The 13,880-nt window shown below is 35.6% G+C and overlaps 1 protein-coding gene across 2 annotated transcripts; it reads right to left on the reverse strand.

The window, feature by feature from the left end:
- Nucleotides 1-441: 441 nt before the first annotated feature.
- LOC124919598 (heavy metal-associated isoprenylated plant protein 34-like) lies at nucleotides 442-2,537 on the reverse strand. Of its 2 annotated transcripts, none has more exons than XM_047459868.1 (3): nucleotides 2,268-2,537; nucleotides 2,087-2,165; nucleotides 442-1,971 (listed from the first exon to the last, which is right to left on the reverse strand). In XM_047459868.1, the coding sequence occupies exons 1-3, from the start codon at nucleotides 2,337-2,339 to the stop codon at nucleotides 680-682; spliced, it is 1,443 nt and encodes a 480-aa protein (XP_047315824.1). In that variant the 5' UTR covers nucleotides 2,340-2,537; the 3' UTR covers nucleotides 442-679. The 2 variants fall into 2 exon arrangements, with proteins under 2 accessions (XP_047315824.1, XP_047315823.1); XM_047459867.1 differs by having other exon boundaries at nucleotides 2,087-2,171; nucleotides 2,268-2,533.
- Between the last annotated feature and the right edge of the window lie 11,343 nt (nucleotides 2,538-13,880).

Consider the following 13,880-nt stretch of genomic DNA (forward strand, 5'->3'; position numbering starts at 1 on the left):
CTTTGGAGCCGGTTTGAAGTGCTGTAAAGTAAAGCCATTCCATCTGAAAAAAGGGTAAATTAGTGGGAATGAGGCTCTCTATCTCATGATTAAAGGTGTCTTCTTTCATCTCAGTAGTGTCAGTGGGGTTTCCTCAACTCTTTTTCTTTTCTTTACTTTCTCATATATTCCAAATTCATTACCTACCAAATTCTTCTTCAATTCTACCACATGGGTAGAGATTCTTTTTAAATAACATTTCACTTTTCCTTTTCTCCTATGGAAGACGGCTATAAGTGGTTCATCACTGTGCAGGTTGAGGCTAATGACAATCCATTTTCATCTAATAAGTTTTTTGGTTTGGTATTTGATCAGTTGAATTGTATCATTGAGAAAGCCAAATTTTCCAATTGAGTGAACCCATTAATACTAGTAATAGCAAAACAATATATACAAAAAGACTTCACAACACTTTTGAATTGAGAAACATGATCTTGTGGATAGAAAGTGTCAAAGATCACAATATCACCTACTTCAAAACACTCTAAACTACCATTCCTAACATTCAAAGGCTAAAACAAAACAACAAGTAACATTAAGTATATCCTTATTGTTCTCTTAAAAAAGACACCTAGCTTGATGATGGTAACAAGGGTAAACAATACCCATTTCTTTAGTACATTACTTTTTCCAAGTAGTTTCACATGATACTACAACTGTTGGTGTTCTCATCGTTGAAGTAGTTAGTGAAATGATTGTCCGTGGCGTGAGGAGGAGTCGGTGGTGGACCATAATTCATCGGCCGCCCATACATCATCATTGGATTATTATTGTTGTACATCCCATTCCCATAAGTCCCATTCCCATAAGACTGCTGTTGTTGTTGCTGTTGTTGCTGTTGCTGCTGGTTCATCATCATCGCCATGTATTGTTGTTGTTGTTGTTGGTTATTGTAAGGGTTATTATAGCCTGCAGTCATCCCCGGGGGATATTGTGCTCCTCCTCCTCCACCTCCAGGCATACCTGGTGGACCTTGTGTTGCCTGGAAATTACCCATTTGCCCTCCCATTGGGTAGTTTCCCATCCCGCCCATGTTACCATTCGGATTTGCACCAAAACCCATCTGACCCTGACCCTGACCCGGACCCATTTGTCTACCCGTTTGGCCCATATTTATGGCGAAATCAGGTCCAAGATTGTTCTGCCTGTTATTCATGGCTTGGCCCCCACCGTCTTTCTGTCCTTCTTTCATGTTCTTTCCCCCACCACCACCGGTATTATTATCTTTTCCTCCGTTTTTACCATCGTATTTTACCTGTTCTAATGAATTGGCGCCTTTTTTACCATTATTCTTTCCACCGCCCTGTTTTTCATTAGGAAATTTGTCTCCTTTCTTGTTTCCACCTTCATTTTCACTCTTGTCTTCTTTTTTTGATCCCAGACGCTTTAGTAAAGGGACATTACTAAAACTAAAGCCTTTCTTTCCTCCTCCTCCTCCAACGCTTTTGGCCACACCACCTTCATCATGCCCATCATCAGACTCATCATCATCGGACAAATCGTCTTCGTCGAACTCATAGTCGCTGTCATCTTCATCATCGAAATCATCGTTATCATCCATCTGGAATTTGACAGATTTCTGATCTTTGGAAGGCGGCATCATCATCTTCATGTCTTTGAACTGTGGTGGTGGCCCTCCTTTTCCATTGAAGGCTGCTTTAGGGAACATCTGGTGTAAATTCATCATTTCTTCACCCTTTTTCTGAGGAGGATTCATGCCTCCTTTTCCACCTTTGCCAATCTCACCAACATGGACGTTCTTCATTTGGTTGTTGTTACTGAGATTGTTTATGTTCATGGCTTTAGGAAAACCCCATAACTCAACATGTTTATCAGTCTTCTGGGAAAGCTTTTCTATCAGTTTTGCTGGATCTACTTCCCCTATTACAGTCACCTTTCCTTGTTCTAGATCAATCTTACAAGTCTCCACCCCTGAATCCCAAAAGGGTAATTTAATTATCAACTAAAAAAAAGAAAATCCGAAGGTTTCATCTCTCTCACACATTTTCACAAACAGAACATAAACATGTCAAAACCAAAAACTAACCTTTGATCTTCTTCAACACGCTCCTAATCTTGGAACGACATCCTTCACAATGACACTGCATATTAACTCGAAGAACAGTCTGCATCTATTGAAGGAAACAATAACCAACAAGAAAATATATATATATGGTTACAGCCAACCAAGTAAAAATCAAATTAACAATGGGAAAACAGACACCGACCTGAGGCTGCATCTTCATGAAATCTTCTTTACCCATTCCTTTCTTGCCGTGAGACTTGGGAGCAGAATGCATAATTTGGAGGAGATAGAGAAAATATAGTGTGTTCAAGATAATTTAGAGGTTAAGTCTCAAGCGGTGGGCTCTTCAACCGAAAAGATGAGGCTTTCTTAATTCAACCAATGTTTTAAAGAAGAGAATGAGAGAGAGAAAAAGAGTTCAAGCTTCTTCTTTTATGCATTTGTTGAAGGGTTCTCTTTGGTTCTTATGCAGAGATATAGACCGACATAAGGTGAGTGAGAGATAGAGACAAGCAGACAGACTGTAGTAAAGAGATGGAGAGGAGCTGTACCTAATTTATTATTATTCATTTTCTCTATCTACAAAATAATAATTAAATATCTTCATTTCTATCTACTGTAAATTTTCCAATTTATGTTTTAAGAGTAATTACGACTCAAATATTATTTTTAATAACATACTTATCTAGAATTGATAAAAAAAAAAACATATATAAAAAGAATTGAAGTTGTCGGTTGATTTGGTTATTTTAGTGGGTGCAACTTTTTTTTTTTTCACATTTAATTTTCTTTGTATCCATAAAACCTGTATTTACCGGGATTTTTGTTACTATGACTCTAGTTTAAACAAGATAATGATAACTCTGATCATCACTGCAGTACTTCCGTTTCCGTAAAAGTTGAGAGAATAAAACTTTTAATGATCAATTATGGGTCTTAATTTGTTATCCATGATTATTTTTTTAATGAAAAATAATATAATAAATAAATAGCTATATTTAAGAGCGAATCTATCTTATCTTATTAACAAAATGAAAACATTTTGTTAATAGAAATACACTTACCCTTTTATGTAATCACCAAAATTAACATGAATTTTATATTTTTTTTTATTAAATATTAATTCAATTTATTAAAAATGACATGCAGCGATGAAATCTTCGCTTCAATTACTTCACTCTTATTTTTAATTTATTTATTTATTTATTTTTTACAGGGAGACGCTAAGGAGCGAAGAAATCTTCGTTTAAATTATTTTTAACCTGACATTCATGTAAAACCCTCTACCCTCCCATGAGAAGACCGTTTACCTCTCATGTAAGTACACTGACTCATGTATGTAAAGACCAAAATTACCATGAATTTAATATTTTCATTTATTAAATATTAATTCAATTAAATAAAAATGACATGCAGCGAAGAAATCTTCACTCAAATTATTTCATTCTTATTTTAAATTTTTTATTAAATTTTTATTTACGGGGAGATGATTTAAAGCGAATAATTCTTCGATTCAATTAATTCATTTTTATAGAGAATACCCCTTCGCCCAGATTCAATGGAATGAATAGACGTTTTGTGAGAGAAGATTTCTTCGCCTAGACCAGGTGCCATGTAATATGTAGTGATTAGACGCTTTTCGAGAGAATACTTATTCGCCCTAGTCCAGGTGTCATGTGAGAATGAATAGTCGCTTTTCGAGAGAAGACTTCTTCGCCCAGGTTCCATGAATATATATACACCCTAATATGATTATTTTATAATCATTTCTGCCCGATTCATCTCTCTCTCTTCAAGCCTGCCTCCTTTCACGGCGATTCGCATCCGGCTCCCCGTCGACCAGACCAGAAGCAAGATTTTTACATCTCCACAATGGTACGTACACCTAAATAGTAAACTTTTCATATTTAGGATTATGAAACCACTAAACCCTAGATTATGTTATGGGATGTCGTTGTCTCGTTAATCTTTAGGAAACCCTACTCTCAAAATGTCACGTTCAATGAAAATCCATCGTATTTAGGAAAACATACATAGTGTTAGGGTTTTGTATATTATTTCAACGAAACCCTAGTAAATACTAACAAAGACTGTTTTTTTTCATGCATGTGTAGGCAACCGACAATGCATCCGTCCAAAACTTTGGCAAAGACTGGATTTTATGCCCAAATCAATTAACAAGTGAAGATATAGTATTATTCTTGACATATATCCCTTTTTTTCCATATTGTGTAAGTTTTCATCATGTTTATCTGAAATATTTATTATTGTTCTTACACAGCACTTGATGTAACAATATGCTAACACATGTGGTGCCACGGTGACAATGAGGTGGCGAGACGATGTAACCCACGTCATAGCATCCACCGATGCTAATGGTGGATGTGGTCGAACTATCAAAGTATTGAAGGCAATATTGAACGGGAGTTGGGTCCTTACCATTGATTGTGAGACTCTGTTATTCTTAACTCTTAACTATTAACGCAATATTCATTTCACATATATGAAAATAAAAATACCAATTGCTTTTGTAAAGGGATAAAATCATCAATGAGATCAAAATGTTACATTGACGAGGAACTGTACGAGGTGCAGTGAGATAATCATGGGACTGTGGGCGGTCCAAGAGCTGGCAGAATGCGATATTTGAACAATGTAAGTTTTGTCTTATTCCTCCTCCTCCTCCATATCTTCAATTCTCCATGATAACTGAAAATGTTTTGTATTTTATTTCAGCTGCCGAAACTGTTCGACATTTACACATTTATGTTTACAGGGGAATTCATCCCGACTTACAAACAGGATCTGATGGGGTTTGTAATTGCTGGAGGAGGTACGACTAAAGAAATGGAGAATCCATTTGTTGAGCCCGAGGACGACAAAACTATAGTTGTATACAACGAGTCTCGGCACGATGTTAATGAACTGGTTTGGATATTTGAGGCAGTGAATCATTTGACGACATATTTGGATGTACTTGGTGTTCCTCACACAAGCTTGCTTGAATCCATTGCTGCTTGTGATTTGCAGCCTTTGTTTACATAGACATGTGTTGGTTGAATTTGTTACTGAATATTTGAATATTTGGCATTCTTGAATTTGTTAATGTTATTTGTGATTTCAGATTTCGCTTTTTTGTTCTTAGTATTGTATTTTTTTTAAACAGCAAAATTATCATAAACGAAATCTTTAAACATGAAATAATGTATAACTTAAAGTAAAGTATAAATTTGTATTAATTTATTAATACATAGCAATCTATGCGCCCCGTGTGTATTTACAAATCTCACTTAAATGTGATAAATTTATATATGTTTTTCAATTGTCAAATAATATTGTGAAGCAATCTTCTCTTTCTGATGAAGCGCTTGATTGATTAATATTAATTCATAATAATGTTATTCATTTAATTATTAAAATCAAACATATTTTTTATCAAGTCACCTCACCGCCACCTAACACCACATTTTCATTAAATGCTGCCATGCAGCCATGTTGTTAGATTTGTACTATTTTCTCTCTCACCTGTCTGAGAAGCAATCGATCATTTCTTCGCCGGAGTTATACTCCATGGTCTACCATCAACCATTCCTTCGCCTGAGTTATAGTTCATTATAATATCAATCCATTTTCCTAAATTAAAATGGTACGTTTTTGAATGTCATCTTCCTTCTCTACTTTCTTCACAACGTTTTTTATGTTTTTTAAATACTTGACATGAAATGTACTGTTCTTGTTGATTATCAGGAAAGAATACACATGAACGAGAATGATATGAACGAGAATGATATTAATGATTTAAAGTATAGTTTTTTTGTTTAACTTCTCTAATACTATAAGATGTTTTCGTTCATATTTAAGCAAAGAACTCTTCACTTATAGGATTGTTGATAATATCTTGTGAAGCGAAGCTCTCTTCGCTTATTGGATTACTGTGAATAATAGTGAAGTGAAGCGCTCTTCGCTTATATTTCATTCATTTTACAATCATCTATAAGTTTTGGTGAGATGAAGATTTATTTTTTACGTGTTCTAAAATTTAACAGCGAATCTGCTAGTTGTCGTGGTCAATTGAATTTCGATGAAAACGGTCAACCTTTACAGGACATCGAAGCCAACTTAATTCCACATTTAGGTCGGGAATTTGAGAGTGAAGAAGAAGGCTACGAATTCTATTTAGCATACGCTAAACTAATAGGATTTGGTATAAGGCGTAGTTCAAAACATGTTGACAACGGTGGTAAAATACTGGATAGAGTTTTTTGTTGTAGTGCACATGGTGAACGGGTAAAAGACAAACGGGATGTCTATGTGAGACGTAGCCGTTCTTTGACGAGGTTCGGTTGTGAAGCGAAATTGAGGATAAAGAGGGCAGAGAATGAAAAGTTCCAAGTGGTCAATTTTATTAGTGAGCATTGTCATCCTCTTGCAAGTCCAAAGAAAACTCACCTGTATAGATGCCATAGGAATATTTCTGCAGTTGCAGGCTTACATATCGAGATTACCACTCACGTGGGAATTCCTCCTAAGGCATCCCATGCTCTAATGTCTAAACAAATCGGTGGAAGGGAGAATCTTGGTTTTCTTCCTGAGGATTACAAAAATTACTTGCGAACGAAAAGAAACAGAGACTGTAATTTTGGGGATACATGGGGTGTATTAGAGTATTTGCAATAAAACAATCAAATGATCCAGGTTTTTATAATGCTTTTCAACTTGATGCGGACGATTTGATAACGAATATTTTTTGGTGTGATTCCAACATGCGGTCTGATTATTCATACTTCGGAGACGTTGTCAGTTTTGACACGACCTACAAGAAGAATAAGGAAGGTCGTCCAGTTGCGCTTTTTGTATGTGTGAATCATCACAAACAATCTATTATTTTTGGTGCAGCTCTATTATACGATGAAACTGCAATGACTTTTGAATGGTTGTTTGATACTTTCACCAAAGCTATGCGTGGGAAAAAACCAAAAACTATTTTTACAGATCAAGACGCGGCCATGGCTAAGGCCTTGGCGTCTACATGGCCCGAAATAAATCATCGTCTATGTATTTGACACATATTTCAAAATGCAGCCATACATCTAAGCTCCGTGTTCCATAATTTCAGAGAATTTTCGAAGCATTTTTTCTTCATGTATATATGATTTTGAAGAAGAGATAGAGTTTGTTGAAGCTTTGAATCAAATGTTGACAAACTACGGGCTTGAAAACAACGACTAGTTGAAACATATGTTTTGCATTAGGCAAAAGTGGGCATTAGTGTATGGACGACATATGTTTTGTGCTGATATGACGACAACACAGAGAAGTGAGAGTATGAACAGTGTGTTGAAAAGGTATTGCTCCTACAAACACAAGTTTTTAGAATTTTTCAAACACTTTGAAAGACTAATCGATGAAAGAAGATATGATGTGTTGAAGGCTGATTTCAAATCAATTACCAGCCAACCAAGTCTAAACTATCCAGTTTTGATCTTAAAGGATGCCTGCAAAGTTTACACTCCAGAGGTATTTAAGTGCTTTGAACAACAATGGTTTATGTCGCATGATTGTGGTGTAGAAATGTTAGAGGATGTCGACACACACAAAAAATATAAGGTAACCCCCACACTAGGGGATGCTCTCATACAGTTACAGTTCATAAGAATGATGATAAGAATATCGAGTGTAGCTACTGTAAATTTGAATTTGGCGGGATTTTGTGTGCTCACATCCTAAAGATTTTCACGACGATTGACGTGTTGAAGATTCCTCCAGCGTTGATATTGAAGAGGTGGACAAGAACAACAAAAGATGGATTATTTGGAACTAATCCAATCGTGGACAATAGTAATGTTGATCCGAGTGAACTTCATAACATAAGATATAGAGATTTGTGTGGCTTGTCCATGCATTTATTTACAAAGGCAGCCGAAAGAGATGACACGTATAGGCATGTCAAAGAAATTATGCTTAGCCATTGTAAGTTTGTGGATAAAAAATTACAAGAGAGTATAAATATGCAAACTCCACCAACTGGTGTATCATGTTCTGCCGAGGGTGTCCATGTTCAAGAGAAAGGAATCAAAAATAAGAAGCCAACAAAGTCTGGTAAGAGAAGGAAAGGTGAACTAGAGAAGAACTCAAGAAAAAGAAAATCAACAAGAATAACAAGCGAATCACAGAATCCGGTATGGATTTGCTGACTTAACTTCTTTACTAATAATTGGGTCATTACTCTTCATTTATTAACAGACTTTCAAATTGATATACCGTTCCGGCCATCAAATGCAATGCCAACGACAACTCCTCAGTTCTCAACTCCTCAACAATGGGACGAAAGTTTCAGCATGGACGCCGATACTCTGTTCACTGTTCTTTTGTCATCTCAACTATCGAATTCCAGTTTCATGTGAAATCTGATATGTATTTGTATGTATATTTGATTTGAAACCATGAAGAAGATAGAATGTATGCATGGGATGTTTTATGTAATACCAAATGAATGAAAACATTAATTTCCTTCTAAAAATAAAAACATGTAAATGAAGCGAATAATTATTCGCTCCCAGTCGACTCCTCTTAATTATAATTTTCATTAAAAATTTAAAAATAAAAACCTAAAATTTAAGCGAATAATTATTCGCTACAATAAAAACAAGTATTTGAAGCGAATATTTATTCGCTTCATGTTTCTTTCAATAAATATATATTTTTGTAAAGTTTGGTATTTACATGTTAGAGTAAGTGTAATTACATGTTAGGTAACCCGGCTTTTCATGGGTGGGGTGGGGGTTTTATATGAACGCCATGTTTAAATTAACATGAATCGAAGAACTCTTCGCTCCAATTCGACTACTATTAATGAAAAGTTTTCATATAAAATTGTAAAAATAAAAACAAGTAATTGAAGCGAAGAATTGTTTGCTCCAATTCGACTCCTTACATTAAAATTTCATCAAAATTTTTAAAATAAAAAAAGTATTTGAAGCGAATATTTATTCGCTTCATGTTTCTTTCAATAAATTTATTTATTTAATACATAAATAAACAAATATTATATTTTTGTAAATTTTGGTATTTACATGTTAGAGTAAGTGTAATTACATGTCAGGTAACCCGGCTTTTCATGGGTGTGGTGGTGGTTTTACATGATCGTCAGGTTTAAAATAACATGAAGCGAAGAATTTTTCGCTCCAATTCGACTACTCTTAATTAAAAGTTTTCAGATAAAATTGTAAAAATAAAAACAAGTAATTGAAGCGAAGAATTCTTCGCTCCAATTCGACTCCTTGCATTAAAATTTCATCAAAAATTTTTAAATAAAAAAATTATTTGAAACGAATATTTATTCGCTTCATGTTTCTTTCAATAAATTTATTTATTTAATACATAAATAATCAAGTATTATATTTTTGTAAAGTTTGGTATTTACATGTTAGAGTAAGTGTAATTACATGTCAGGTAACCCGGCTTTTCATGGGTGGGGTGGGGGTTTTACATGAACGCTAGGTTTAAATTAACATGAAGCGAAGAACTTTTCGCTCCAATTCGACTACTCTTAATTAAAAGTTTTCATATAAAATTGTAAAAATAAAAACAAATAATTGAAGCGAAGAATTCTTCGCTCCAATTCGACTCCTTACATTAAAATTTCATCAAAATTTTTAAAATAAAAAAGTATTTGAAGCGAATATTTATTCGCTTCATGTTTCTTTCCATAAATTTATTTATTTAATACATAAATAAACAAGTATTATATTTTTGTAAATTTTGGTATTTACATGTTAGAGTAAGTGTAATTACATGTTAGGTAACCCGGCTTTTCATGAGTGTGGTGGTGGTTTTACATGATCGCCATGTTTAAAATAACATTAAGCGAAGAATTCTTCGCTCCAATTCGACTACTCTTAATTAAAGATTTTCATATAAAATTGTAAAAATAAAAACAAGTAATTGAAGCGAAGAATTCTTCGCTCCAATTAGACTCCTTACATTAAAATTTCATCAAAATTTTTTAAATAAAAAAAGTATTTGAAGCGAATATTTATTCGCTTCATGTTTCTTTCAATAAATTTATTTATTTAATACATAAATAAACAAGTATTATATTTTTATAAATTTTGGTATTTACATGTTAGAGTAAGTGTAATTACATGTCAGGTAACCCGGCTTTTTATGGGTGGGGTGGGGTTTTACATGATCGCCAGGTTTAAAATAACATGAAGCGAAGAATTCTTCGCTCCAATTCGACTCCTTACATTAAAATTACCTGAAAACATTTTAACATGAATGTCACAGTATTGAGAACAAATTAATTTACAAAAAACAAATTTCATTAAAAACAATCTGTATATACATCTTCATTATTGTAAAAATGTCAAGTAAAATTATTTGAAAATTTTAATTACACAACATCTTCATTATTGTACAAATATCAATTAAAATTATATGAAATGTTTAATTACACAATCTGTATGCATCTTCATTATTGTACAAATGTCAAGTAAAATTAATTGAAAACTTTAATTACACAATCTGTATACATTTTCAAATTCATTGACTAATCCATTTACTGTAGGAATCGTAGACCTTATTCCTGACTCTGTTGAGCTTTGAGCCAATGACACGCCAACAATATATCATCCTCAAAGTCTTTATTTGTGCGCGCACATTTCTTTTAACGGCGAAGCAACTTTTCTAACCATTCATCTGATCTTCATACGTCTCCATGTGTCTCATGCAAAAAATGCCGCAGTCAGTGTAATTCTTGGAATCTTTCCATGACAATTTCAAACACGTCTTTTCCAAACTGCCATACTTTTTAGCAAGAACGGGGTCTACGCCGTTCATATACCGTTGAATGTAGTTATCCTAATACATAATTACAAACAACATGATGTAATGTAATTTAGTGCTAATAGTAATTCAATCATTGAACTAGTTGAAAATCAAATTTTAGTGTCATACCAAGATTTGGACATTCTTATATCTTCTCTCGAAGGGCGATTGCATAGGTGACTCCCTGTTGTCAATTACTTGAATTTCCTTTTGTATGAAGTTATAGCAAACCAAGTAGAAATGAGAGTCATCAATGATTGGGAAAAACATCTGTGAATAGAATTAAAACAAATAAGATTGCATAGAGGTGTACATGCTATTATAAGATATCACAGCGAGAGTACTTACGAGGTCCACATCCAAGAGGTCCCTTTTTGAAATGTTGAAAACCCGACTTTCACGGCATAACCTATCTTCAAATTAGTTTTTCGAAGTTATCCCACTTGCACGAAAAATCTGTTTACAGCATAGTTTTTAGTGTCACACGAATAACATAATTGATAAACAATAGTACTAGTACAACTTGCGGTGAGCGCAGTTGTGTAGAAAATCTTATTGTAACGACGTTTTATATTTCTCCTACAAAGGTCGTTCAACATGTACGACCAAATGTCAATAATCATACTGTCTACCCAGGTTTGATCAACCATTGTAAGCATGTCCCTGAGCGTCACGTGTAGACTTAGTCTATCACCAAAAAATAACATTTCACTGCATAAAACCAGAAAAACATGTTTCAGATTGGGGTACAAAGTATATTTTTTAGGAATAAGTAAGAATGTCCAGGAAACATTACCTTTTTTCAAGTCCTGTAGCAAATATGAAACCCACAAATATCTTCTGAATGTTTGTCATTTCTTTGACATCCCTAAACATTTTACTATAATATGGGGTTTTCAATACTGGAGGCAATTCCAATCCTCCAAGCCATTCATTCAATTTCATTTGTGGACGAGACGAGGCATGTTGAAGTGGCGGTGGTAGACTAGAGATGCATTCTTCTTCAATTTTTACTATCGCCAATGAAGGGAAGTTGTTGTTGGTTTCGGTGTTGTTGACCTCGGTTAACCAATCCGTTTTCAAATTTCGGGGGACTTTTCTGCAGACATTTAAGGCCTTTGATGGTATAACTTCTTCTGTTTGTTGAATAATTTGGGTAGGAGGCAAGGCTTGGGTTGTTGGAGTGCTGGTGTTGGTGTTGGTTTTTGTTTTGGGAGGAATGGTGTTGGCTTTGGCTTGGGCTGTTGGAGTTGTTGTGGTTTTGGTGTTGGTTTCTGTTTTGGGAGGAATGGTGTTTTGGTTAACTTGGGCTGTTGGAGTGATGGTGGTTTGGGTGTTATCTTGGGTGTTGGGAGGAATGGTGTCGGCTTTGGCTTGGGTGTTGGTTTCTGTTTTGGGAGGAATGGTGTTCTTGTTGGCTTGGGATGTTGGAGTGGTTGTGGTTTTGGTGTTGGTTTCTGTTTTGGGAGGAATTGTGTTTTGGTTGGCTTGGGCTGTTGTAGTGGTGGTGGTTTTGGTGGTGGCTTGGGTGTTGGGAGGAATGGTGTTGGCTTTGGATTGGGTGTTGGTTTCTGTTTTGGGAGGAATGGTGTTGGTGTTGGCTTGGGCTGTTGGAGTGGTGTTGGCTTGGGTGTTGGGAGGAATGGTTTTGATGTAGGCTTGGGTGTTGGTTTGGGTGTTGGGAGGAATGGTTTTTGTGTTGGCTTGGGTGTTGGGAGGAATGGTTTTGGTGTTGGCTTGGGTGTTGGGAGGAATGGTTTTTGTGTTGGCTTGGGTGTTGGTTTGGGTGTTGGTTTGGGTGTTGGGGGTAATTGTGTTCTTGTTGGCTTGGGCTGTTGGAGTGGTGGTGGTTTTGGTGTTGGCTTGGGTGTTGGGAGGAAGGGTGTTGGTTTTGGCTTGGGTGTTGGTTTGGGTGGTGGGGGTAATGGTGTTCTTGTTGGATCCTGTTGTGGGAGGAATGCCTTTTTCTCTTGGTTGCTGATGCTTTGTCTTGTCCAAGCTCCTTTGTAAGCCTTCCCTTATGATTGAATGTGAGTTTAGTACTGTGGCAAATGGCTCAAAGGCAGATTGTACAAGTTCAATTGCGTTTATCTGGTGCATCTCATTTAGATATTTATCCCCTTGTGCCAATTCTTCTGCAGCGCCCGCAACCTTCCTCAAACATGATGCAAGATTTTGTGGAATCGGTGGCTTCTTAGTAAGATTGGATGTCATGTCATCCCCAACTTGTGGTAATGGTGGCTCCACATTTTGTTGAATCGGTGGTTGCTCATTCGGAATGGCTATGCGAGCAACTACCCTACCATGTCCAAACCCCCCCTGTGCAGCCTCATAATCAACCCTGTCGTACATCTTCTTCTCTTCCCAGCATCCCAAAATAGGAAAATTCCTTGAGATCTGACTGTTTACCTTGAACTCAACCACCCGGTCCAAGTAGCACAACTCATACATTTGCATAAACAAATATATATTACGTTAAACTAAAGGAAAAATTATGAAGCTAGAACCTACAACAAATAAATTTCTACACTCACCAAAAGAAACGTTAGTGGTCCATGGAAATATGATGTCTTTTTTTCTTTCCACTTATAAACACTGTCAACTAGTCCGTCTAAAGTAAACTTGCACCAGTTGTAGTCTTTAATTTTTGATACATCCTATAGGGATTTCAGTACTTTGAATCTGTATATAAAAAAGGAGTGCCTCAAATCATTTAACATGACAGTGAAGTTCGAAATGAAATTACAGAATTACTGCTAGGTAGTTTGGGTATACCTGCACTGTGGATTTTGGGATGTTCACAAAAATCTGGATACCACAAACACAACGAAGTCCATCTTGAAGTTACTGTCTCCGGCTGTATTCTTTAGAATTTTGTCCGGCATTTTGTAGGTCGAAGGACCTCCACTGTTCTCGAATCCCCATCTCCTTCTCCATGCCGTGAGATTGTCCTTGTACTCCTTGTCGTCCGTGCGAATTCCTAAAC

The sequence above is a fragment of the Impatiens glandulifera genome, chromosome 1 (assembly GCF_907164915.1).
Source record: "Impatiens glandulifera chromosome 1, dImpGla2.1, whole genome shotgun sequence".
Lineage (NCBI taxonomy): Eukaryota > Viridiplantae > Streptophyta > Magnoliopsida > Ericales > Balsaminaceae > Impatiens > Impatiens glandulifera.